Source organism: Uloborus diversus, chromosome 2 (genome assembly GCF_026930045.1).
Source record: "Uloborus diversus isolate 005 chromosome 2, Udiv.v.3.1, whole genome shotgun sequence".
NCBI classification, from domain to species: domain Eukaryota; kingdom Metazoa; phylum Arthropoda; class Arachnida; order Araneae; family Uloboridae; genus Uloborus; species Uloborus diversus.
The window spans coordinates 56,193,493-56,220,293 of record NC_072732.1 but is presented as its reverse complement, the minus strand read 5'-3'; the positions used below and the strand labels follow the sequence as shown (position 1 = coordinate 56,220,293).

The following is a 26,801-nucleotide window of genomic DNA, read 5'->3' as shown; positions in this document are numbered from 1 at the left end:
TAATTCATATTCTTCCTACAAAAACAGGGAGGGTCAGGTTCCTCTTTCAGAGAAATTTTCTAAATTTATTTCAAAAATCGTAATAAAGGGGGCTTGGGGGTCTCTTCTGAAGTTTCTTCAAAGCTTATGTTAGTTTTAGCCTTTGGTGATGTTCGGAGAACGCTTGTGTCCAGAATATTTTCCAATATTCAAGTATCTAAAATACAACTTTAGTAGGGGATGTTGAGGAAAAGAGGAAGGCCAGGAGCTCGATATGAAAACATTTAAATTTCAAACTCTGGCATACGCAGTTGTAGTCTTTCTTTGATGGTTAGGGGAGGAAGGAGGGCTCGGGTCCCATTCGAAACATTTTTTAATTTGTAATCAATTTTAGGCTGTCTTTTTTGGCTATGTTAAGGTAATGGGGAAGCTTCGGGCATTTCTTTGAATATGTTTTAACACCGAAGGGGGAGAGTGGCCTCAAAAACGCAATTATAGGATATCTTTGAGGATCTTAGGGGGTGGGGTGATATAACATCACCAAAACTGCTGCGAAGTCAGGTACGCAATCCTGGAACTTTTTCAAAACTCACTCACATTCTGGAAAGACAACGAAAGAAGGGTGGAATAATCTCCCTCCAATCTTGCATAATATAGATGAACGCACGACGACGCCGTCTAAAAACATTTTAAATATCATCTTTGGTTAAACAAAGCAGGATTGAAAGTTCCCAGCGGAAAATTGTTTGAAATTGAACTCTTATCCTCCCCAAAAACTGACTTTTTAGGTCATGTTGATCAAAAGAACCAATTAAACGGCTCTCTGTCCCGAAAATTTTAAAAAATGAAGTCCTATAACTACAATTTTTACTAATTTTTAGTGACATTAAGAAAGGGTGTGGCGAAAGGGGGTTCTCCCACAAAGTTTTCTGAAATTAAATGCCAAAAACACAAAATTTGGCTGTTTTTGGTCACCTCTAGGTGGGTTACAGACCTCTTATAGATTTCTACTTTGGATCCGCACTTTAATTTGACGGGCATTTAAATTGCTGTTCGAGACCAGGGCTTAATTTGCCACCCTCTCTAGTCTTTGCACTTATGGACAACCCAGTTCAGATATCTATGGTAACCTCCTCAATAAAAATACTTTCCTCCCTTGAGTTATCACTGCCATGCCGCCCTTTTAGATCTGCAATTTAATGTAAAGGGAGAGAAAAAAAAAGGAATTTTGCTCTCATATGTTCATAAGAACAACATGTATTTTGTGTAGTATAGTGCTTTTCTTCTTATAGTTGTACCAAAATCTTACATTTTGAAGGGGGTTTTTTTGCCTCTATTAATAGATTTAAAGTATGATTTCTTTTACTTGGATTTTTTTCACATCAAAAGTGTTAAATTGCCCCCCCCCCCCCCCCGAAAAAAAATCTGCCGCCCAGGGCGGACCACTCCCTCCACCCCGTCGTAGCTATCCCACTGGGTATGGATTATCTCCAACTTTCAGGGGCCCGGGAGGCCTCCCGCGGATAAATTTTTTTGCAATGGGTATAAAATTCTGCAATTTGAACCCTATAAGGGGTAATTGGAAATACAAAAATCTTAGGGGGGGGGGGAAATAGGCGAACATAAACATACTCCTTTGCAAATTACGATTATACATAGTGAAAATTGTTTTTGGGTCGACAAATCAATGACAGCAAAGAAAAAAAAGCTACCAGCAATTATAGAAGAAAATGGCACATGAAGAAAATATGTGCATACGTTAAAATAAAAACAATTGCACTTATAGATTATTCATAAGCTATAGTAAAAACAATGAAATGACGATGAAAAATATCCAACGTTGCAAACCGATCAACAAAAATTCATAACACTAAAGGAATTTATCGCATGATAATCTACAATTTTTCAATAAAAATTAAAAGTTGGAAATTTCTGTTGAAAGTAAAAATCTGAAAATAAAGAAATAAATATAAAAAGAAATTTTCTATCTTTTCAGATTACAATTGCATACTATTTCATGCAGAACTTTTTATTCTAGTGGCCCCTAAACTTTAAAATATTTTAGCGGCCGGCCCTAAGCGGGCGCAGTTTGCCACCCCTTAAGCACGGCCCTGCATGCCTGCTACATCCTAGGAAGTAAGTGTCAGAACCAAACAAATTTGCCCTATATGTTGACCCCAAAAGATACAGGTGTGTCAATTCAAACTATGTTTTTTGGAATCACGAATAGCAGTAAGACCTTTACTTTTTATGTTTCTTGTTTCTACAAATGGAATGGAATGGAGAAGAAATTTGCACCTGTCATATTGTGGCTGGCAGGGGTGGATCCAGAATATGGATTTGTGAGGGGAACTTTTTTAGCAGTTATGTTTTATGAGAGGGGGGAGCGTGTATGAAATTACTCATTAAAAATAACCTTAAAAATTGATTTTGAAAACTTACCCTTTGCATCTTAACGCTTCTTATAAAAAATGTTTTTGCTTTACAAATTCTGCAAGTCTAACTTTCAGAAAATAATTTTAAAAACATTTTTTTTTTCATTTGCTGTATTTTTATTGTTGTATTTATATTTATAAATCCTAAAATGTTTGCTAACTGATAGGGGGTGTCCGGGGGTTCTCCCCCGGAAAATGTTTTGAAATTATAGCAATAAGAAAGCAGTTTTAGACGGTCTCTGATTATGTTACGGGGAGGAAGGGTTCGAGGGGCTTTCTGTGGAAATTTTAAGAAATTGAATGTTTAAAAACGCGATTATAGGCGATATTTGTTGACGGTAAGTAAGAGACAAGACTTTTGGGGGCTGCCCCAAATCGATTTTCACTCCTTCACCCAATCGTTCGAAATTAAGTTCCTAAAACGCAGGTACAAACTTTGATGATGTTACGAGCAATGGGGTTATGGGGCTCTTCCCAAAAAACGTTTCGAAATTGAAGTCCTAGGAAACGAAGTTTTTAAGCGATATTCAGTGATGAAGGATTTAAATGCTCTCCCCCTTAAATTTTTCAAAATTGTAATTTTTTCTTTTTAGATTTCCTACGAGAGCATTCGGGCCCTTGTCCAGAAATTTTTCGTAATTTAAGTCTTAAAAACGTGACTGTAGACCATATTTGGTAAAGTTAGGGTTTCGGAAATTTTTCAAATTTGAAGCTCCAAAAAAGCAATATTAAGCGATTCTGTGCCATCTCCTACCACCAAGTTTGCCCATCCCCCTTCTTTCGATGGTGTCAATCTTTCTCCCCTAATTTTCTCATGCCTTTTACCCTTTTTTATTTTTTACTTTAAGCCCTTTTTATTTTATTCATTTTTTAAAAAATGTTTTTTAATCATTTATTTTATTTATTTGTTTTAAATTATTTTCATTATTATTATTATTTTGTTAGAAAAGTTCCGTGCTACACAAATAACACACACTTACACGCAAAATAATAAAATAAAATAAAATAAAAATAAGATGAAATAAATAGTTTTCACTTAAGATAAAACAACAAGTGAACTTGAATAAATAAATTTAAAAAATTAAAAAGTCCCCCCTCCCCCAATCTTGATGGCGCAACTTGTTCCATAATCCCCTTGTGGGCACCCTTGCCCCCCATCCCCTCTGGTTGCGCCACTGAATTGTAGAAGCTTTAAATTTTATGATCAACTCTACACCAAATGAATACAAAAGACAGTTTAAAACAGGTTTGTGTTCAAAAAGACTAATTTTTAAAGATTACTGGAAAACAAATGCATAATGCAAGTACAAAATTTGGAGAATAGAAATGGCCCTAAAGTGGATAAATTTAACTACACTGGGAAGCTGTATTGTGCTATATCGATGAACCGTTGAGTACAATGAAAAATATTTACTCAGTCACAGAACTTGAATTTTTAAAACTTCTCATAGTCTTATAACTAATAGCTGATGACGGACGCACTTAATTTTTTTATTTTTCTTTAATTATCTTTACATTTCTGCATGGCCGGATCTTCGATTTTTCTGAAAAGGAGCAAAACCTAAATCCATCACCCTTATCCAACTTCCTTGAAATTTTATACCTAGGTTCAGCGAAAAAACAACAGAAAATAGTGTAAATTTGCATCTTCCTAGAAGTTGCAACCCGAGCAACTAGAGGATGGCAAGGGGTATCGACTATGTACAAAAGGTAAGCCAAGGGTATTTATTAGCTTGCTGCTGCCTAGATCCGGCAGTGCTATTCCTGTATTCATACAAGTAGGCACAAATTCATTTATTAAGCAATTCCTGTTTTTCGATATCAAAGCATGTATCAACCGCTGAAAAAAAAAGTGTCAACAATTAGATGTTCTTGTTTAAGGTTAGTGTCAACTCCAACCCAATGTCTTTTTTTATTAAAAAAATGTGCATTCATTTTATAAACCTAATTATTTTGTTGCATTATGATAGGGGACTAATTGGTACGCTTATCACTTATTAAAAGTTTCTTCTAGGATGTATTCCCTCCAAGCTATGTTAACAAACAGAAAAAAATAATCTTTAAAGTGTCAACTACTGGTGGTTTTTCCTTACCCTATTTTCTGAAAAGTTTTTAGTTTACTTGGGATTTTGTGTTTTGAAAGAAAGACATTCCCCAGTTCTCCTCTTTGAATACGGTTTTGCAATTCTCTCTCCGCTTTTCCTTGCGCCTTTCTTCAAGGTTAAATTCTATATAACAGGAAAATTTTTCTGTACTCTGTTGTGAATATTTTTAGGTACACATGAGATTTTGGGGAAGAGGAACATTCTCCCAGTTCCCACCATGGATCCGCCTCTGCTATTGTTTGAGCACTTTTTCCGAAGCTTTTCTTCATGTTCAAGTTCTATAAAACAGAAGAATTTTGCTGTACTCTGTAGTGAACATTTTTAGATACACATCAGATTTTTTGGGGGGAGGGAGGGGACCATTCTCCTAGTTCCCCTCCATGGATTCGCCTTTGCTATTGTTTGATCGCTTTGCCTGGAGCCTTTCTTCAAGTTCTAAAAAACAGAAGAAAAAAAATCCTGTACTGATTTCTGAACTGTTTTAGGATCACTTTTTTTTTTTTTTTGAGCGGAGAGGAGAACACATTCCCCAGTTCCCCTCCTTGGATACACTTTTGCAATTCTCTCTTCGGTTCTCCTTGTGCCTTTCTTCAAGTTCAAGTTTTATAAAACAGTTTTCCTGCTCTCTGTTCTAAAACTTTTTAGGTACACATGATATTTTGGGGGTAGGGAAACAGTCCTCCAGTTCCCCTCCATGGATCTGCTTCTGCTATTTTCTAATCGCTTTTCCTGCAGCTTTTCTTCTAGTTCAAGTTCTATAAAATATAATTTTTCTGCACTCTGTTGTGAAAATTTTTAGATATATATGGGATTGGGGGGGGAGGCATTCCCTCAGTTCCCCTCCGTGCACCTGCTTCTGCTGCTGTCTAATTGCTTTTCTCGATGTCGTAGTTCACGTTCTAAAAAACGGAAAAAAATTTCTGTACTCCTATTTTCTGAACAGTTTTAGGCACACTTGGGATTTTTTTTGAGAGGAGGAGACATTCCCACAGTTCCCCTCTTTGGATCTGCTTTTGCAATTCTCTCCCCACTTTTCCTGGCGCCTTTCTTCAATTTCAAGTTTTAAAAAATGGAAGAATTTTGCTGTATTCTGTTTTGAATTTTTTAGGTACACTTGGGATTTTGGGAGGGGAACGTTCCCCCAGTTCCCCTCCCGTGGATCCGCGGCTGGTGGCTGGTAGTTTTCTGGATTAGATAATATGAGACATATCCATTATATAGAAATGGTAATTAGGTTATCATGGTTATTAGTTCCAATTGCACCCTTCTGTACACTTATCACAATAACTATTTTTAGTGTTTATCGTTATGGTATTTTTATTTCTTATCAGTTTTCAATGCTGTACCTCAGAGCCAGAAGGACGTAAGTTACATTATCGTAATTTTAAAGAAGAGAGGGAAAAAAATTCTGGTGCATGCAAAGGATGGGACACGCACTCTTTTAACTCTAGTAAATAATTAAAAACTTTTTTTCTTTATCAAATTACTTTCACATGGCTCGATGCGGATTCTACATACAAGGCACTAATAAATGGAGAATCACAATTTTTAGAATTACGTCATTCTGGCTCTGAGGTACAGAATGGAAGGATATAGCAATCTGGAAATTTTGCATTTGTTATTAAATTCATCTGTGTACAAGTGATTTTCCTGAAAAAAACTTAATTTTCCAAAAAAAATTTTTTAATGAAAATTCTGCTTGAATTAAGCCTTGAATTAATGCAGACGATTTGTAACCATGACAACAAAAGTTTACCTCTCTGAAAAAATATTAAAACCAAGAGACATTCTCGTTGTCATGGTAAACCTAAAAAATCAAGACTGTCATCTACGGCCAATTGAAGATAAAGCGATTCGTAATTGCTCAAAAATTAGGCGAACTCTTCCCCAATGTTCATGACTGCCACCACTGTCAAATGTTTACACTAATTCAATATTTTTTAATTAATTGGTGATTTTATCAAACCCCTGTGATTTTATCAAGAATTGCCATATTTTTGCTTTGTCGAAAACAGTCAATTGTAAGTTTGATGGTCTAATACATGAATATATAAGCATATAATTTACTATTATTTAATTTTATTCCTAATGTCCCATTTCTGAAAAATGCATATATCAAAAGAAGTGCTTATTTGAAAGTACGTGCCAAAACAATGGATAATAATTTTTTGCACATTTTTTTTTCTTGTAATAATGTTTTAAATGACAGACAGAAATAATCTACTCACTGGGCAGTTGCACAGTATGCAGTAAGTTCATTGAGGCAGCAGACATAAAACACAAAACAAACATGCTTTGTGATTTAAAAATAAAATAAATTAATAAGAAAACTGACCGTAGATTTTTGTGTTACAAAAATACTACAACCCGTTGTTAAATAATTTCTAGATGAGAAAAATTAACTACTTTCTTTTTAATACATAAGTACAAATAAAAATCAGCATTAATTAAATCATTAGCTAAAAATTTCAATACCTTTCCTTTTATTTAAATTTTTTTCTTTAGTTATGCAGCCAAAAAAAATGCAATTTTTATAATGTTTCGAAAATATTACTTGGAATTTAATAATGCACGGAAAATTAAAAACTGACAGCATTCATAATTCTACTCGAAAGTTAAACAAATAGTTTATCATATCCACAAATAAATCTTTAACAACAGGTATTCAAAAAATATATGATGGTAGAATGCATGCCAAAAAAAACTTTAAAATAAACAAAAGGTGAAGCGATAAACCGGCATAATGCCATGTTTACGTTCTTATAAAGTGACAATATTTATGGAATTTTCTTACCCGCCGAAGACGATGCTCCAGATTCCCCATTAGATTCAGAAATTAAACAAGAATCACATGCAGTGTGAAGGCATGGCAATAGTTTAGGGTGGGCAATACTTTTTAAGTCTTGATTGCAAAACACACATTTGAAATCCATCCATAGTTCGGAATACTCAGAGGTGCCACTTTCAGTAACTTGTTCGGTTGAACCCGAGTTCGAATTTTCTCCAGGATTTTCATCTGTTGTACTTTCATCGATGTTATTTGGGGAACTACTTGGATCCACTTCCATTTTGCACAATAATCAAAACGCGATGTCAACAATCAGATTCCTACATCAAACGAGAACAGACGCTCAATTTCCAATGCTCATCAGCTCACCTCACGAATTGTACAACAAAAGCTTGAATGTTAACCAGTGGCCAATCATGAGCTGTGCTCATGCTCATTCCGCAATGTGCAACAATGAGTAGAGAATAAAATGTTGCCAGATATACGAAACTGAAAATTCTTTGAGCAAAGAGTAGTGATTTTCAATGACGCAAGCGTCCTTTTCGCTCAAAGTCAGTTTGCACTGAAAGTTTGAGCAGCAAAGAAAACGATTAACGAAAAATCATTTGAGCGGAGAAGGAAAATAATTTTAGTTGAACAATTTTGAATGTAGTTATTCGCAACTCCAACGAACTATAGGGGGCACTGAAGTCACTGTCTAATGGCGGAATTGAAAACTACAACAAACGCACATGGTAACGAAGAAAATGCTAAAAGTGTTGTGATTTTTGTTCGTACGTATGATTTTTTCGCTTTATTCTTTTAAAATTAATTTTCAAAGTCTTGTGGATATTCTGGCCCACGTAGAAAGAAATGAGAATTCAAGAAGCATTACTAAACGTCAAAGATTAATGCAAACTACGTAGTTCGTAGTTCTAAGCAGCTATTTCCACGATGTTGAATTCGATATTTATCAATTCTTGATAAAACTAAATAATAATTGTGGCCTGACAAGAATAACAATTAATGCTAGAAAATTCAATGTGACATTACAAATTGATATCGAAAGAAGATGATACTTTTTTGCCTTGCTTGGCTAGCGCTTTTTTTTTTTTTCCATTTGTAGTTGAGTTATTTCTCTCGAATTCCCGAATCGGTTCATTTAAAAATTTTCTGTTTCAATTTTTCTAATTTCTGAGTTACGATTTAATTGTGTCATGTTATGCAAATCATCAACAAAATTCTCACGGATATATGGTGGTAGTTTTCTTTTCAGTTGATTGACCATTATTTCCTTTCACTTATCGAATTCTGTAATCTTACTACCATTTTATTCCACTCATGATAAAAATTAAAAATGGTTTAACTAAAAACGCGAAATCTCGCCAAGGCTACTTTGCTCGCACAATACTAAAAATTAATAACCCTAAACAAATTTGGCGAAACCTTTCAGCTGAGAATAAAAGGAATAAAGTAAATTCTTTCTCGGTTATTCATTTTGTTCTACGATAATATATTCAAGAAAATATTTTGCATACTGTCCATTCCAACTAAATGCTGCTGTAAAATATGGTAAGTTTAATAAATTTAAGATTAAAAAAAACCCCATATTCTTACAAATTCATACAAAACAATAAAAAATTTTACCTGGTATAACGTTATCCAATTTTGTTAATCCAGAGTTTTCTTGTTTACGCTTCCACCATTTAATACTTTTGAGAAGCTTAGAAGCTTTCGAAATTATTTTGAGAAGCTCGAGAATACTACTAAGGGACGAATTAATTTCTGTTGTTGAAGGCGTTCTTAGACATGTTGAATGCGTTACTCAGAACAAACTGACCGCGTTTACGTCAACAGACACACGTGATGCGCAACGTGGCAATGTTTTAGGTGCAGACGCAGTTTTATAAATCACCGCAAGGTAGCGTATTCGAGCGCTGGAGTTCCGAATTCCTTCTTTCACCATTAAAGTTTGATTTAAACTGAGCTTTTGACTGTTGTTTTCAGTTAGGGTACAGTAAGCTGATGAAACATTAAGGAGACCAAACTTTTTTACTCCAAAATAGGGACATGTGCCCATTTTCAAAATGAAAAGTGGGGACAATTGTTATTATGTAAAACTAATAGTGATGGGCATAATCGAGATCTTTTGATAATCGAGATCTCGGGAATCGAGTACTTCTGATAATCGAGTGATTGATAATCGAGATCTTTTTAAGTCGATCACTCGAGTGATTGATAATCGAGATCTTTTGAAATCGAGAACTCGAGCGATTGACTTCTCGAGATCTTTGAAACCGAGTACTCGAGCGATTGACTTCTCGAGATCTTTGAAATCGAGTACTCGAGCGATTGACTTCTCGAGATCTTTGAAATCGAGTACTCGAGCGATTGACTTCTGAGATCTTTTGAATCGAGATCTCGAGATGTTTTAAATCGAGATCTCGAGATGTTTCAAATCGAGATCTCGAGACGTTTGAATCGAGTACTCGAGTAGTTCATTTTCTGAGCTTTTCCAAAATTGAGTTGACTGCTCGGGGGTGCCCACTAAAAGGGGTGGGGCATGGCGCAGCCTGTGCAACTAAAATTTTTAGAGCCGGTATTTTGAGAGGGTTTTTTTTATCTCATTTTCGGAAGGGGGGAGGGGGTCCATGGTCCCCCAGCCTGCGAAACCGAAATTTTTAGAAGCGGTTTTTTGAGATTTTTTTTTAAATCTCATTTCGGGAGGGGGGGGGAGAGCTCTTTCTAGACGGATGCTCCGTAACATTTGAGAGGGTGCGCCATCGCCCTGCGAAAGGGGGGAGGTGGACTCCCTTGACTTCAGTTGAATTCCCGAGTTGTTTTGGCAGAGGTGCGCTCGAGATAGGAATGTGACATTTAGCCTACCCTTTAGGGGTATAACAAGGGGTGAACCCTCCTGGCTTTTAGAAGTTTTAGGTTAAGCTGGGGGGTATTGACACCCCCCTTTTAGAAGGGGAATCAATACCACTCCCCCCAAATTCCATGAAAAATTCTAGTTTTTACATTTAAGTGGGTATAGTTTTTTGTTGTTTTCCGATAAAATGAGCAAATACACCTTTTGTTCCCTTACCCTCCGGTAAAGTTCGAAATGTAAGCTTGTTTTAGGGGGTCGATTCGATAGATTTTAGTCTTCATTTTGGGCTCGCAATCCTTGGGGGATGCAGGTTCGACTAGATTCCCTGTTAGCTTGTCAGAAACTAGGAGTTCGGCATTTGGGCGACTGAGTGATTTATTCGAACGGTTATGCATTTAAACTAATGATTTTCAGTTATCACGTGATTATTTCGAATGGTTTCGGGCTCTCAAACACAAAGTTAATAATGTAAACAAGTAGGGGAATAGTTGCTCTGCGCAAAAGTACTCATTCTTTCCTAGTTTATAGCTTTGCTTTTTTTTTTTTTTGATGTTTTTGTTGAAGAGTAGTTACGTATATTTATCTGACTAATGCATGAGGAGGGAGTGTAAAATATTTCTGATTGCGTTTCCCAGAGGATTGGGATTCCCTTCGCATTGAAAAGTGTACAAGTGTGGTTTGAAGTGCATTGAAGTTCATGATTATTTTTTTTCTTTCTTGATTCGCTCTTTTTTATTTTTCAATATGCAATAACAGTAAAAGTGTTGGGAATGAAGTTGAAATGTTTCTGAGTGCATTAAAAAGAAATATTGAAGTTTGGCGTGTGGGATTAATTTTAGCTTCCACTCTTCGGCCCAATTTTTAAATAAAAATTACATTTTATACAGATTGTTTTTTTTTTTTTTTTTTTTGAAATTCCATACGCAAGATATTTGTGATTTCTTGTGTGCGTAGCATTTATTTTCGCGTGGGTAGTTAAATTTAAGTATTTTGCTTGTTTTACTCGCTTCTGTTTATGTCATATTCCTTATATAGTTTCATAAATGTTGATTAGTATATTATTTACTCAACTTAAAAATTTTCAGTCAATTAATGTGCTGATTTTATGTTTTTTTTTTTTTTTTTTTTTTTTTTTTTTGTAAAGTTGAGGCAAAACTGCTGAAAATGCTTAGGCTCGCAACTGTCCATTTCGGAACTTAAGGTTCCATAGCTATGTTTCATTTTCCGTGCGCTGATCCTCAAAAAGGTTAAAATTGATTGTCAAGTTTCTCTGAAAAGCAGATTACGTATTCGGTTTTCAAATCATCCGAGATGCTCGATAACCGAGCATTCCACAACAAACAATATATTATACAAGAGAGAGCACGGGGGAGGGGGGTAAATGGCGCAGATCGCGCCATTGAAGTTTTGAAGAGGAGAGGGTAACTTAAGCGGGCTTTAATTTATTTTAGGGGGTTCAACGTCGCATTTGAGGGATGAGTGTCATCGCCATGGAGGGGGGGGGGCACCACTGCATTATAAACACCTTGCGTTTAAACATTTCATAAACGTTTTAACATGGCTGCCACAGCGTTAACAATCGCTTTAAAACGTTTACTCAACGAAGTGTGCTCTCTCTGAGTAACCCCATTCGAAAAAAAGCAGAAGCAATTATTTGATGCAATAACCTTATAGAATGACAGGGGTGACACATTTGAGAAGCAATTATTTGATTCTAAAACCTTATAGAATGACAGGGGTGTCCGTCCGTCCCTGTGAGCAATGGCGAGCTTTCTATGACAATCCAACCCTCCCCCAAGAAACGATAATCCGAAAAAGGGCTAAGACTACATTACATTTTTAATTACACGGTTTGTACCATACCGGTCAAGGGCGCCCATATGCAAAATTGTAAGGGGGGAGGGGCTCAGATATTTTTCCCATGGTTTAATAGGATATTTTCCCCATAGAAACCGATTTCAGTACAGATTAGAGTTATTAAAATTTGACATTTTTAATAACTTATTGATTAATTGCTGGAGAAGAAATGATTTTACATTTTTGCAAAAAAAAGAAAAAAAGTACTAAAAGCAAGGATGTCCTAATTTCAAAGAAGAGGGAGGGGGCTTGAGCCCCCACTTGCTCCCCCCCCTATATGGAAGCCCTTGATACCGGTTAAATATATTTTTAAGTTTAACAACTCTCAAGTTTAAACCTGCTAGTGTCGCCCAACGACTTGCCCATATTAACATTATCCCTCACTTTTTAATAAAAATTGTACATACGTACGTATTTAATCTTAATAACTGTCAAGTTCAAAACAGTGTGGAAAGCGTTTCTCTATCCTTTGTTTCAAGATTTCACCACCGGATCACACCAGGGGCGGATACAGAAAACCACTTGAAGGGGGTGGGGGTCATGCTGAAGAAAGCCCTCCCCCATGAACGAAATTCCCGTTTTAAGTACGAAAAAATTCTGAAACTTTTTTGGGGGTCAATAAAAAGCCCCAAATCGGTCAGGAATAAGGCACATAATTGTGGATAAACGTTGCAAATTAATTTCATAAGCAATAAAACAAAATAGTAGTTCGAATATTTTCTTTGAAAAATAATTGATGTATTGAAAAGATAAGATACTGTCATCGTTTGCATTTTATGCATAAATAACTTGAACAAAATGTGTACGGATACTATTCTCGAGAGTTCCGGGGGGGGGGGTCATGACCCCCACGACCCTCCGTTGTGTCCGCCACTCACACAACACATGCCCCTCCATAAATCGGCTCATATGATAATTAACAATTTTCGTTCTAAAAATATCGTTCTCTCGATTATTAAGGAATCCCTCAATTATAGAAAATTCGAAGCCAAACATTCAACTATTACCCCATTCGAATAAAGCAAGAGAAAAGCAATCATTCGATTTTAAAAATCATTCCAAATCTATCCATTCCAAGAGCAAAGGGCACCACCTATGAAGCTCTTCCCCCAAGAGCAATACCCCAAAAGAGACAAAATCCCCTAAAAATTACAATCCCGCAGTTTACGTCAAAACTCCCCCCCCCCCCGCCCTCCTTTCTTATTTGCACCCATAGAAATGAATTACACGAGAAGTTAACCACTTGTTTTATTAAGAAATAACTAAGTATTTTTGTGCCGAGAAGTAACATGAAATAACAAACGTTTTGTATCCCAAATATACAGAGTACTGCAGAAACGTGTTTTGGAGTTTTAAGGTACCCTTTTTTCAACAAAATAGTAAGCTTTTACATATAAGGGGCAATTCCTTTGTTACGTATGGGTGATTTTGGCCATTTTTGGCCCCTTCCCCCATGTAAGGGTACGTAAGGTTTTTCAAACCCCTCCCCCTATTCTTACGTAAGATTCCATTTCGTTTTTCAAAATAATGAAATAACTAATCTAATATCACTGGAATCGAAATTTAATTCACTATTAGTAAATTAAACCTTTTTGTGTGAAGAAATATTTACTAAAAAGTTGGAATCTAGACTGAATGTGTTTCCGACATTTTTTTTGTATATGATGCGATAGTAGTTAAAAATAAAACATGCCATACATAGTGCAATTCTTTTATTTTGTTTTACATAATTAATTCTTCGTAAAACAAATAACAGTCATCCTAATACGTTTTTATTTTCCAGACGCAAATAAAACATCGGCTTGGAAAATATTGCGTAAGAATGCGTTTGAACCCCTCTCTCCCCCCCAAAGTATGTAGACATTTTTCCAACCCCACCCCCTCGGGACCCTTACGCAATTAATGAATGGTCCGTAAAGACATCCAGTAATGTCCTTACATCCACAATCTCACTATTTTGCGTTGAAAAAAAGGGTTCCTTGAAACCCCGAAACACGTGTCTGCAGTGATCTGTATATTTGGGCTCTAAAACGTTTGTTATTGCCTATTACACTTGTGTCATTACCCAATCGTATAGTCGAAGGTGAACGTACGGGGGAAGACGTCCCCTCAGGTTTTCAACTTAAGTATTCCCCCTTTTTACCTGAACTATAATTTTAATGCCTCTCAAGTTAAGCGCCTCCAACATTTACTTCCACCACCGGGACACACAACACATGTCTCCCACAGACCCGTCCATGTGTTCATTCATTAACACCTTTCGCTCAAAACATATCATTAGACTACCAAGCATCCCCATAGAATCATTTGATAATCAAGCATTTAACAATATACATTCAATTACAACACTATTCGAATGAAACAATCGAAAGGCAATTATTTGATTGTAATACCATTTAAATCGCAAGGGTATCTATTCCTCAAGTGTGCTGGCACACTTTTTAAAATTAGGGATCCTCTCTCCCCCTCAAGAAGGACACTCCCTAAAAAAGTCTAACGTCCATTAGGAATTTCAATGGCGCAGTCTGCGCAATGACCCACCTAACCTGTGGGCTCCTCAGCGCAGCCCGTCTTTCTGGGGGAAATATTAAAAGGTTTCAATGCAAATTTTTTCAGAAGACAAAAAAACCATGCTCATTCATAAGTAAAATCATTAACTTTTCAAAGCCAGCCCTTTGACCATCTAAATGACGGATCCGCCCCTGCAACTAAAACACTTCAGAAGCAAGGGTGCCCACCCACCCTGAGGTCAAGCCCCCCCCCCCACCCTCAATATCGCAGGGACCTCCCCCCAACAAATGAGAAAAATACCCCTTAAAACATCCCCCCCTCCACCAAAATGTCAATAGCACAGTCTGCGCGTTGACCCCCCCCCCCTCCCTAGGTGGGCACCCTTGTCAGAAGTCAACTATATTGAGAGGTTCATTCGATTCTCAAATCGATCGAAGAATACACTGCTCGAGTGATTGACATCTCGAGAACTCAAGATCTCGAGAACTCAATATCTCGAGAACTCAACATCTCGAGAACTCAACAACTCGAGAAGTTCAAAGCGAGAACTCGAGCAGTTGATCACTCGAGCACTCGGAAAGTGACAATCGAGAACTCGAGAAGTTCATCGCTCGAGAACTCGAAAAGTGATAATCGAGTACTCGAGAAGTTCATCACTCGAGAACTCGAGAAGTGATAATCGAGAACTCGAGATACGTTAATCGAGTACTCGTGGTAATCGAGTTCTCGAATGATCTTGAATAATCGAGTGATTCGATTGTGAGAACTCGATTATGCCCATCAATAAAAACTAAGTAGAAACCCCTGCATCCAGCAATTAATGGCAAAGTAATCGAAACAAGGGTGCCCTGTAGCACCCTCTTTGTTGCCATGGTTTTCAGCGATTGCCAGCAGCGGCCTATAAGAATTAAGCGGGACCATGAATTAAGACACCAAAACAAAAAGTTTTTCGTAAAATATCTTTCTCAAAAAATTAAGGAAAAGCTTAGCTTAAAACGGGCACCGGCACACGTGTTTCGAAGCTACAAGTGCATTGAGAAAACAGTTTTGTGAACAGCAAAAACCTCGTACTGTTCCCGAAGATCAATATTCAGAGAAGTATTTGAAAAATGTTACTTTTTCTGGCAAATCGCCGAATCGTCTAGAAAAAAAACTAGATATATATTTTTTCCGCAAATTTTCTACGTCTACCAGTATGTTGTGCTAGCTGGGTTTGACTAGAGTCCCTATATCATATAGGGACTCTAGGTTTGACAAGAAGTAGCACAAACACAAAAGTATAAACGACGTAAGACCTACATAGTTCGACGTTTGAATCCCGGTCAATAATATAGAGCAGGTCCTTGAAACATAGAATTATGTCGGAGTATGTTTTTTCATTGGATTAAAAAAAAAAATTCTACTTCTTATTATGAGGTTTGAAGGCAATTAACGATTATTGAAAGCGTTTATAGCAATATTCTTATTTATAAGCTAGAAACGTCCTCCGTCATGATATGAGGGGTGAAAATTTGCTTATATGTACATTTTGAACGCAGCAATTGCCTGTTTGGTGATATTTAGGTAGTTTAAGTTAAATTTGGTAGTCTAAATAACTAAAGTGGATTAAACATTAACTCCAGTAGATAGCGGTCATTGCTGACCAGGTGCGGATCCAGGATTCCGCTCGGGGGGGGGGGCAATTTTTTTTCCAATTTTGGCACCCCCCCCCATAAATTCAGAAAAGAAAAAAAATCACATTTTAGTATTTTGTCCACATTGTCTTTACAGTCGAACATTCGAGATATGGAGGATTCGAGATACAGAGGTTTTAAAAAAAGTTCTAAAAATAAGTAATTGGAGCAATGACTCGAAAGTAAAACTTTGGAAGCAATTTTACTAATCAACAATGTCCCCTTCCTCTCAGTTTTCGAATCGATATGATTGCTGGAAAACTTGCTTCTTATACATAAAGTTTTAATTCTGGAGGATTATGTAACTGCTAATATTAAGAAAAATGTTTTTTGTCCCCAAATTCCAGTTAAAAAAATCGTTGGGGATCGAATTCAAGAAAATCATTTTAGTCGAAATTCGAGGTATACAGGTTTTCAGAAAATTTCATTCGAGACAAGCATGGGGGGAAATATTGAATTAATACTTAATGTGCAGGGAAAATAAAAAACTTCGACATAGAGAGGTTTTTGAGATTCGGAACGGAAAGTAACTATAGGGGGCGCTATTTAAATAGGAAAACAGAAGACAAACGTCAGGAAGGGGGCGTGACCAGACGTCAATGGTGCGCGCGCATGTCTCACAAGCAGGATGCGAATGATCGTGATTCGTAAATAGGATGAAGTGACAAGCGGTGACAAGACAAGTATTTTTATAATGCGTTTATCTTATATAGCAGGAGTTTTTACTCTTAAACGATAGCTTCTGCAGACATAACAGGTTGAGATCTTTTCATATTCGTTCAATAAATTGATATCCACGGATGTTTTTTTTTCTGCTGCTCAAAAACTCAACACACAGATCTACGTGCAAATAGCATGTTATCCTATTTAGATTCTCTCGCCAGATGGCGTGTTACTTACTTTCAGTTCCGAATAGGCAGGTTCAAGATAAACAGGTTCGACTGTACTTTTACATTCAGTTATTTATCCGCTTTGAAAAAAAAAATAAAAAATAAAAATACACTGGTACATATACAAAACAAACAAATAATTAAAAATAATAATAATAATAATGGTTTTATGGTGGCGTTCCTAGCACGGGTGATTCCCGGGATAAAAATTTGTAATGTATCCCTTCCCCGACAAAAAAAAAAAAAAAAAAAAAAAGCGTCGTAAGTACACAAAGTAGCTATAATTTTCAAAGTCAACTTATTTTCCAATGGCTTCGCGGAAGTTTTAAAAAAAGAAAAAAAAATCGCATTGGACGACCTAACAAATGGTGAAAATATTCTATTCGGAACTCCAGCGCTCGAATACGCTACCTTGCGGTGATTTATAAAACTGCGTCTGCACCTAAAACATTGCCACGTTGCGCATCACGTGTGTCTGTTGACGTAAACACAGGCAGTTTGTTCTGAGTATTTATTAACGCAATCGATGTGTCTTAGTTTGCTTTCAGCTACAGAAATTAATTCGTCCCTTAGTAGTATTCTCGAGCTTCTCAAAATAATGTTAGTTTTTCTTATTTCTTTCAAAAAAGTATTAAATGGTGGAAGCGTAAACAAGAAAAGTCTGGATTAACAAAATTGGATAACGTAATACCAGGTAAAATTTTTTATTGTTTTGTATGAATTTGTAAGAATATGAGTTTTTTTTAATCTTAAATTAATTTAACTAATCATATTTTACAGCAGCATTTAGTTGGAATGGACAGTATGCAAAATATTTTCTTGAATTTATTATCGTAGAACAAAATGAATAACCGAGAAAGAATTTACTTTATTCCTTTTATTCTCAGCTGAAAGGTTTCGCCAAATTTGTTTAGGGTTATAGTAGTTTTAGTATTGTGCAAGCAAAGTAGCCTTGGCGAGTTTTCGCATTTTTAGTTAAACCATTTTTAATTTTTATCATGAGTGGAATAAAATGATAGTAAGATTACAGAATTCGATAAGCAAAAAGAAATAATGGTCAATCAACTGAAAAGAAAACTACCACCATATATAAACTGTGAGTACACATTTTATTTATTTTGTTCTGAGTGAATTTGAATCAGTTTTTCAATTCGATGGAAAAAAAAACGAACTTAACAACATTGACTGGACACTTTTCCTTAACCTAATTCCACATAAATGATTTAAATAACCTTTGTTACTACAGTATCCTACTGAAATAGACAGTATGCAAATAAATTTTCTTGAAAATATTTATCGCAGAACAGATTGAAAAATCCAGAAAGAACGTTAAGAATTTGAACAATAAAAAATAAAAGTTCGCCAAAAATCTGTTTATAGGCTTATGGTTTTAAAATTATGTGAAAGAATAATGTATCTTGACAAGATTTCGCATATCAGGTAAATCATTTCCATGACGAATGAATTAAATGCATGATTTCTTTGGATATCCAATCATATAGTCATAGAAATAAATTATCTAGTGTTAAACGTTACTCTTGACAGTCTGCCACGTATGTGCACTATGTGACAAAAATGTCAACAAATGCTGGAAATGTCACGAAACTGAACTTAATATGTACTAATGTATAGAAAAAACGGTACAAAATGAAAATGCCGTTCGAAGCGAACCAAAAATTTATGAATTCCGAATTCAACATCGTGAAAATGGCTGCTTCAGAACAACTTACTGTGTGTTCTGCATTAATTGTTTACTTTCGTAATACTTTTTGGTTTCTAATCTCTTTCTATATGGGTCAGAATAACCAAAAGACTTTGAAAAATCTTTTCAAATGAATAAAGCGAAAAAATCATACATACGAACAAAAATCACAACACTTTTAGCATTTTCTTCGTTACCACATGCGTTTGTTTTAGTTTTCAATTCCGCCATTAGACAGTGACTGCAGTGCCCCCTATAGTTCGTTGGAGTTGCGAATAATTGTACTTACAAAAGTTGAAAGCATATTAAATAATAAGTGGCAATTTCGAAGTGGAGAAAATTTTGAAGAATGTACTGAAAATTATTATATATGAATTATAAAAGTAAATTAATGTGTATAACACATTTTTGATGTAAACAATGGACAGTGCGGGTAAAAACCCCTCACTGCAGTGCATTGTGGGAACTGTAGCAGACGAAAATCCGGCACTACAGCGTATAATAACACTTGCTTTTGTGTGGCTTATAAACTCTTCTTTCTATTTAAAAATGGCAGGTTTTTTACGTTTTTAACTAAGAAACGTTGTAAAAGAATGATGAACGATTCATTTGATACGAAATACTCTCTTTATTATCGTATTTTCATGGGTTTAAGCCTCTTTGGTTCCTTATCAGAAACATGGTGAAAACTCGAATTCTATTATTATTTTCCCCGTTTCTCGCCATTTTTCATGCATTCATAAGTCTTTTTAAGCCCTAAACATGTTCATTATGCGCATGAAGTCCAGTAATCCTTAAATAAAACGAGTTTCTTTAGCACTACTGACACTACGTAATTGGTCAAAATACCCGCAGACGGACACATGGCTGATGGGAGCGTTGCCAAACCGTGAATAAGGTCCATTGTTTTACCATCGGCTTAGTATAACGATTACAAAAATAGAAAGGGTAAACGCAGATACAGAGGACGAGCGCCTGCATCCTAGGAAGGGACTCTTACTCATGTCTCATACGATTGGATGGCGCGTACACGTGACTTCGTGGTGCGAGGATTTTTACTCATGTCTCATTTGATTGGATATTGAAACCACATGACTTAGTGACGCAATTCCCGCCGTTGTTCTGAATGATATTTTCGCGCTTTCGTTCTGAATGTTGAATATTGCTCTTCATAGGTGTTGCTCTGCTCGAAATGAACATGGAATTTACCTGTTCTATTTGTGGTGTTAGATTTTATGTGAAGAGATATTTAAAAAGCCATTTAGCTCGGATGCAAGGCTCAAGAAACTAAATTTCAAAAAAAAAAAAAAAGAATAAATAAAGGAACTTATACTAAAATTTTAAAAGTTGAAAATATTTTGTTATGTTTTAGAAAAAAAATTGAGGAAAAATATAGAAACTCAACACGTATGAACGAATCATATCTTACTTAATAGAAATAACTTACTAGTAATAATAAATAATAAATTTTTAAGATTTAATCTGATGAATTCAAAATATAGGTAGAAATATTAAAGCAGTTAAAATCTAACAATACTCAATCCTATAAAAAAAATTTTTTTGCAGGGGGGAGAGGACAATCCAGTAGGCTGCTAGGGGCCCTGCTGCTTTTTTGCGGGGGGGGGGGCACTATTTATAGAACCTGCCTGTTTAACAGGTGTCTTTTGGGGGGAGGGATGGGCATCCTTGTGTATAGTAACAACCGGTGGACAAGAGCAGGAATTTGGGGATAAACCCCCTTGACTATAGCAGATTGGTTTTTGCATGGACTGACCAATCTAGAATAGTTAATAACGGAGCAGGAGGCAGATGTTGTTCTTCTCATTGGAGCCGAGAGTGCCAGCAAACTAACCAGGTTGTTGATATGTTGCATGTAGTTCTGTCCTAGCCCTGCCATAAGAGCGGTAACTTACTACTTCGTAATTAGTTGAATCGAACTACTGCTGAAAACTCATGCTGATGAGCTAAATCTATTTTTGCTACCAGTTTGTTGGTCCTTGCTGCTTTAATGTGTTGGCGACTGTCTCCAGTTTGGTTATTCACTTTTCCAGACTGATGAGCCCATTACAAGGACAAAGCGACAGTCTCCGGATGTTATAGCAGAGCTGTCGATAAGTTGCATGTTTCTTACAAATGTAGTTTGCTCAGATATAATACTGCTGTATACATCTCAGATATGAATTTTTTTTAGTAAAACAACACAAGAACTCAAATAAGTGTTCCTTTTTTTGTGTTGATAAACCAAGTTCATCTCAAGCAAAATGCTAGAGCATTGTAACTAATGAGTGGATGAAGAAAATTTCACTCATGTTGATAAAAGGATTCCTTAATGCAACTAGAATGAAATTTAATTATGCTGAGTTAATTCACGACTTAAAAGCTTCTTTAAACATATTTATCAAAACTCGCTCCATGATGGATATATTAAAAAAATAAATGTATATTATATTTTCAAGCGCTTATCACACGATGCAACTTTTCACCCTATTCCATCCAATACCAGACTAGTCCAATATACCTCAGGTGCTTCGGCCAAGACCGACGTCATCATTTCTATTGTTCCCCCGTACGCGAGTTTAGTCCAAGATTATAGCTTCCGAGCAATAAAGTTGGGTAGAGTTGGTCTTTCGACCAATAGGAAAGCATCTGAGTGCACGGGCAAATCCAACATGGCTGACTGCTTGAATCCGAAGTAGAAGACTAAGAAATTTATTAAATAATGGAATTTATTAGCGAGAAAAAATGTCTATGAGATGTTAAAAGTCCCTTGTACTGCATGAAGATTTATAGGATATGGTTAATGAGGGAGTATTTTCAAGGAATTGATTAATCGGCGATTGCCGAAAGCATGCATACTCCTTACATACGGTAAAGATATCCTTTTCGATGTTTATTTATTTGCTTGATATAGTGCGTGAAAGAAAAATCTTAAATGCTGTGATACCTTTAGTTTTATTGTTGTTCGTGCTGAAATTTCGCCTGTAAATTTGGCTAATTCTTATATTAATTCGTAGTTTTGGTTAAAGGTACATTGGCGACAGTACCGGTACATATCGACGCCAAATGATTGTTTACATTTTACTGAATCCTTGTCAAATTACTGGAAAAAATAACAATTTTAATTTGATTATTTGCCGTATTATTTCTCATAGTGCGTATGTGCGAAATGTAAAACTGTTTACATAAAACAGTATCATATAAAAAGTAGGCTGATGCTTGATACATAATTTTTATATTAAATGTTTGTAAAATAGTTTTTGAGGTGTTCTAGAATAGTGAGAAATTCTTAATTTCATAAGATTCAAAAACAACTTTTCATTTTGCAGTGCTAATAAATCAGTATTAATCCTGCTTGCAAATAATTATCATTTTGTCTTGCTTTTAGTGTTAAAAAAAATTAAAATTAATCTATGTTATTGCTTTATCATGATTTAAAAGTGAGTTTCTGAATCATTTTGTAAGAGAGCTGTACATAATTTTTGCTTCTCAGTTACAAGGATCCCTTTCAGCCATTCATCTGTGCAAATGAATGAAGAAGGATATGAGAAAGACCTTTTAGTGAAATCTTACCATTAAACGCTAGCTGGTTTGTCGATATTGACAGGTTAAATAAATTAAATTATCTGTCATATTGGTTAACTTGCTGGTTAATCTTTTCATCCTTTGAGTTTCGGTGCCAAAGTAATAGAAGAAAACCACAAGTCACTGAGGCATTTACAATTGTAATAGTTCAGTTGGTGACGGCTATGTTTTAATTCAAGAAAAAAAAAAACCAAGTTTTTCCCATTTGAAGAGAATTCATTGCATTTAACCAAGAAGAAATGAAGATTTGAACCCAAGCATCATTACTTTGAAAAACCTAGAAATGTATTCCCTCTACCAATTTTTATTACGATTTCATAGTATTTTTTTATTCTGTTCTTTTATTATAGTTTATGCTATTTTTTTAACGAATAGTTCTTTACCTGAGTAAAGCATGATTGGAACATTTGCTATAGTTTTTATATTTAAAATAAACATTGTTATTCAATTTGGTGTACTTGCTGTTCATGTCATTACTTTGCGAATATGTTAACAATGTTGCACCAATTATTTGGGAACTATTCGGTTTCCGGCTATTTTTTTTTTAACAATCCGGTATCTGATCCAGCCAGCCCACACCGTACGGGATATCTGACAGATTTTTGCAGGATATCCAGTAGTTAATCTGATATTGATATGGGGGTTATCCGGTATATATGTGGGGATTATCCGGTATGAAGTGGGGTTTGATGGAAAATTTTCAATTAAATGGGATGATGTAATAACTTTTCATGTTTCCTTCATCAAGTTTTGCCTTTAGTAGTTAAGATAATAATTTGCATTTTTTAAGACTCTACCTGAATTTTTTGAACACAGTAAGATTTCTTAAAGTTGATTTTTTAATTATGAGTTTATTAATTTCTTTTTTAAAAAATAAACATTTTTAGCACAACTCTTAATGATGTATTTTAGATGTTAATTTGTATTTTTTATGACTATGTAGGGGAAAAAGGGGCACATTTGAACATGGGTCACATGTGTACATGGCATGTTTTATTAAGATAACCTCAAGCAAAAAATATTTAAAATTCTCAAAATATGACAGTACCAGTCCTACCTCTTGGTGACATAATCTTTGTTTTAGCGGGTGTTGTATATAATTTTACCAATATGTCCTTTCCTTGTAAAAACATATTTTAAACTAATTATGGAGCTAAACTTAGCTGACAATGCAAGTGAATTTATGACATAACTTTTTAAATTGAATCAACTTCTTTTGAAAGTCAGCTATGGGGTTACTTGTGAATATAACATCTTCCTGCATATGTGAACACTTTCCATACCTCTTCCATAATACCTGTACCTCAGAGCCAGACTGATGTAAGTTCAAAAATTGTGATTTTCAATTTGTTCATTATTATATTGTACGTAGAATCCTATTCATTCCGCATCGAACCATGTGAATGCAATTCTAAAAAAAAATTATATTAATTTGAATTTTTGGCATCTTGAATTCAAATTATGTTTTTCGCAATCACGAGAGTGTGTGTGTATGAATGCGCGTGTGTGTTTGTGTAGGCGCATGTATGTGGGTGCGTGTATATGTGTATGTATGCAGGTGTGTGCGTGTTGTGTATGCAGTGCTGTGTGTGTAGGAATTCGTGTGTGTGTATGTAGGCATTTGTGTTTGTGTTGAGCGCATGTTCAATCTTTTGCATGCGGCAGACAAAAGTTTTTCCTCTCGCCTCTAAAGTTACAATTATATGACTTACGTTGTTCTGACCTGAGGTACAGATATTAATATTAGGGTAGTATTAGGGTTGAAAACACTACGTACTGGTGTCGGAGTACAATTAGTTTTGGGATACAGGAGCCAGAGGACCAAAAATGTTTTCAAAAAATTCTGTGTACAAACATGGAGAAAGAAAATCATTGAATTAGTAATTTCAACTTTTTCATTTTGTAAAATTTTTGACCTGAATAGGGAAAAAATAATCTTTTACTAATAATAAAGATGAAAGTCTGTCTCTGGATCTCTGTACGTCTGTTACGCGCATAGCGCCTAGACCGCTCGGCTGATTTTTATGAAATTTGGCGCAGAATTAGTTTGTAGCATAGGGGTGAGCACCTCGAAGAAATTTTTCGAAAATTCCATTTTGTTCTTTTACTATTCCAATGTTAAGAATATTTTACCAAGGAAATTATCATAACCTGGACAAATAAATTTCCAATTTATCATAACATGGAACCGTAACATTTGAGAGCAAATTGGCAAGAAATTCATCATCCATTATTTGTAAATATACAGGCAAACCAAACCACCTTTTATTTTTCTACTACTGGCAAAGCCGTGCCAGTACCGGTACTCAATAAAGTAAGACAAAAGGGATGAAAATAAGGAATTTCTGCCGAAGCTGCAGAGTGGAAGTACGACTAATTTTGGGGGTGCAAGAGTCGGAGTTGGAGGCCCTAAAATTTTCTCTAGCATTTCTTTGTACATGCATAGAGAAAGAAAATCATAGAACTAAATTATTCAAACAATTTTTCATAATGTACATTTTTAATCTGAATAGGGAAAATATAATAAATTAACTTATGAAGTAAAAAAAAAAAAAAAAAAAAAAAAAAAAAGATGGAAGTAATGAATTTCTGCCACAGCTGGGGAGTCGGATTACTACTAATTGTATGGTACAGGAGTCAGAATTGGTAGCTAGGCATTTCCCTTCAATTCCGCAGCATTAGTAAAACCATTTGCATTTCATATTCCTTTCATTTTGGTTCAGTCATGTTTATCTCTTGTGTCAATATTCAGGTCTACGAGATATGGCATTTCAATTTTAGTGATAGCTTTTTTATCTATTCCTTGATACCAAAAATTGAGAATGTATTCAAAATCTGCACAAATCCCCCCCCCCCTTAATTTTTTTAGGTGATAAAAAATAATGTTTTCTGTCATTCTGAATGTTAAAAAATTTTCAGTTGTTCAAAAAATACTTTTAAAATAGTTAAATTGACAAATACCTTTTCTATATACATGTTCATCACCAAGAACTTTTTCCAACTGTTTGTTTGAAGCAAATTCACCTTTAAGTTAGGGATTTATCTTTGCCTTAAATTTTCCCTTAGAGGCTAATGTTACATTCCTTTGATGCGTAAAAAATGGAACAAAATATATTTCAAATCAAAAAGTAAAATCTGGAAATGAGGTGTGCTCGCTGAAATTTTTCAAACAGAAAGTCTGTTCAAATCTGACTATTCACTCAAAAGTTATGTGTGTGGGGGGGGGGAGGGGGGCAGCAGATTTCTAAATGTATTCTGTGGGAAAAAAGCCTTTTTGTTATTATAAAATTGATATAAAATTAATTTACTTCAGCTGTTAGTCTTTAGTTAATTAAACCTACATTAATAGCACTTTTTTAGGAAAATTTTAAATTCAATAAATTTCTTCTGCATTTCTGCTCACAAACGAGATGAAAAAAAAAATCATGGAACTAAATTATAAAAGCCATTTTTCATAAGGCATTATTTTGAATCTGCATAGGGAAAAATTAATAACCAAACAAATGAAGACAAAAAAGACAATTTTTATGCAGTTAAAATTTAGCACCTTTTTTTACTTGAAAGTGAACAATGACAAGATTTTTATTGAAAAAAGGAAGGAAGTAAAAAAATAGCATACGGAACAAAAAAAAATGTACCAAAATAAAGTCCTTTTTTTCAAACATTATTTACTAAAAATATCGGCGATGAAACAAGTAAAAAAAAGCCCGCATGAAGAGATAAAAACTTATTTTAGCAAACCAAGTATTTGTTTCGAGAGCAGACGATCCGAACTTTTACGGCAACCCACAATAGCAACGATGACGTCATGGTTTAGAAACAAGTCTGAGCTCTGCCAGTGTTGGCTGGTATAGAGGATAGCTCGAACTTCAGCGTTGCTTGGACTTGTCTCATGTTGGATCGTGTGATAAGCGCTTAACGATTACAAAAATAGAAAGGGTAAACGCAGATACAGAGGACGAGCGCCTGCATCCTAGGAAGGGACTCTTACTCATGTCTCATACGATTGGATGGCGCGTACACGTGACTTCGTGGTGCGAGGATTTTTACTCATGTCTCATTTGATTGGATATTGAAACCACATGACTTAGTGACGCAATTCCCGCCGTTGTTCTGAATGACATTTTCGCGCTTTCGTTCTGAATGTTGAATATTGCTCTTCATAGGTGTTGCTCTGCTCGAAATGAACATGGAATTTACCTGTTCTATTTGTGGTGTTAGATTTTATGTGAAGAGATATTTAAAAAGCCATTTAGCTCGGATGCAAGGCTCAAGAAACTAAATTTCAAAAAAAAAAAAAAAAAAATGAATAAATAAAGGAACTTATACTAAAATTTTAAAAGTTGAAAATATTTTGTTATGTTTTAGAAAAAAAATTGAGGAAAAATATAGAAACTCAACACGTATGAACGAATCATATCTTAC

General features: G+C 35.3%; 1 protein-coding gene across 1 annotated transcript in view; it reads right to left on the bottom strand.

The window, feature by feature from the left end:
• Positions 1-7,664, bottom strand: part of LOC129235158 (E3 ubiquitin-protein ligase TRIM33-like) — a 75,050-nt gene extending 67,386 nt beyond the window's left edge. The window contains exon 1 of the mRNA XM_054868849.1: positions 7,314-7,664. Coding sequence (XP_054724824.1) covers positions 7,314-7,587 — 274 coding nt within the window. The 5' untranslated portion in view covers positions 7,588-7,664. The remainder of the gene's footprint in view (positions 1-7,313) is intronic.
• Between the last annotated feature and the right edge of the window lie 19,137 nt (positions 7,665-26,801).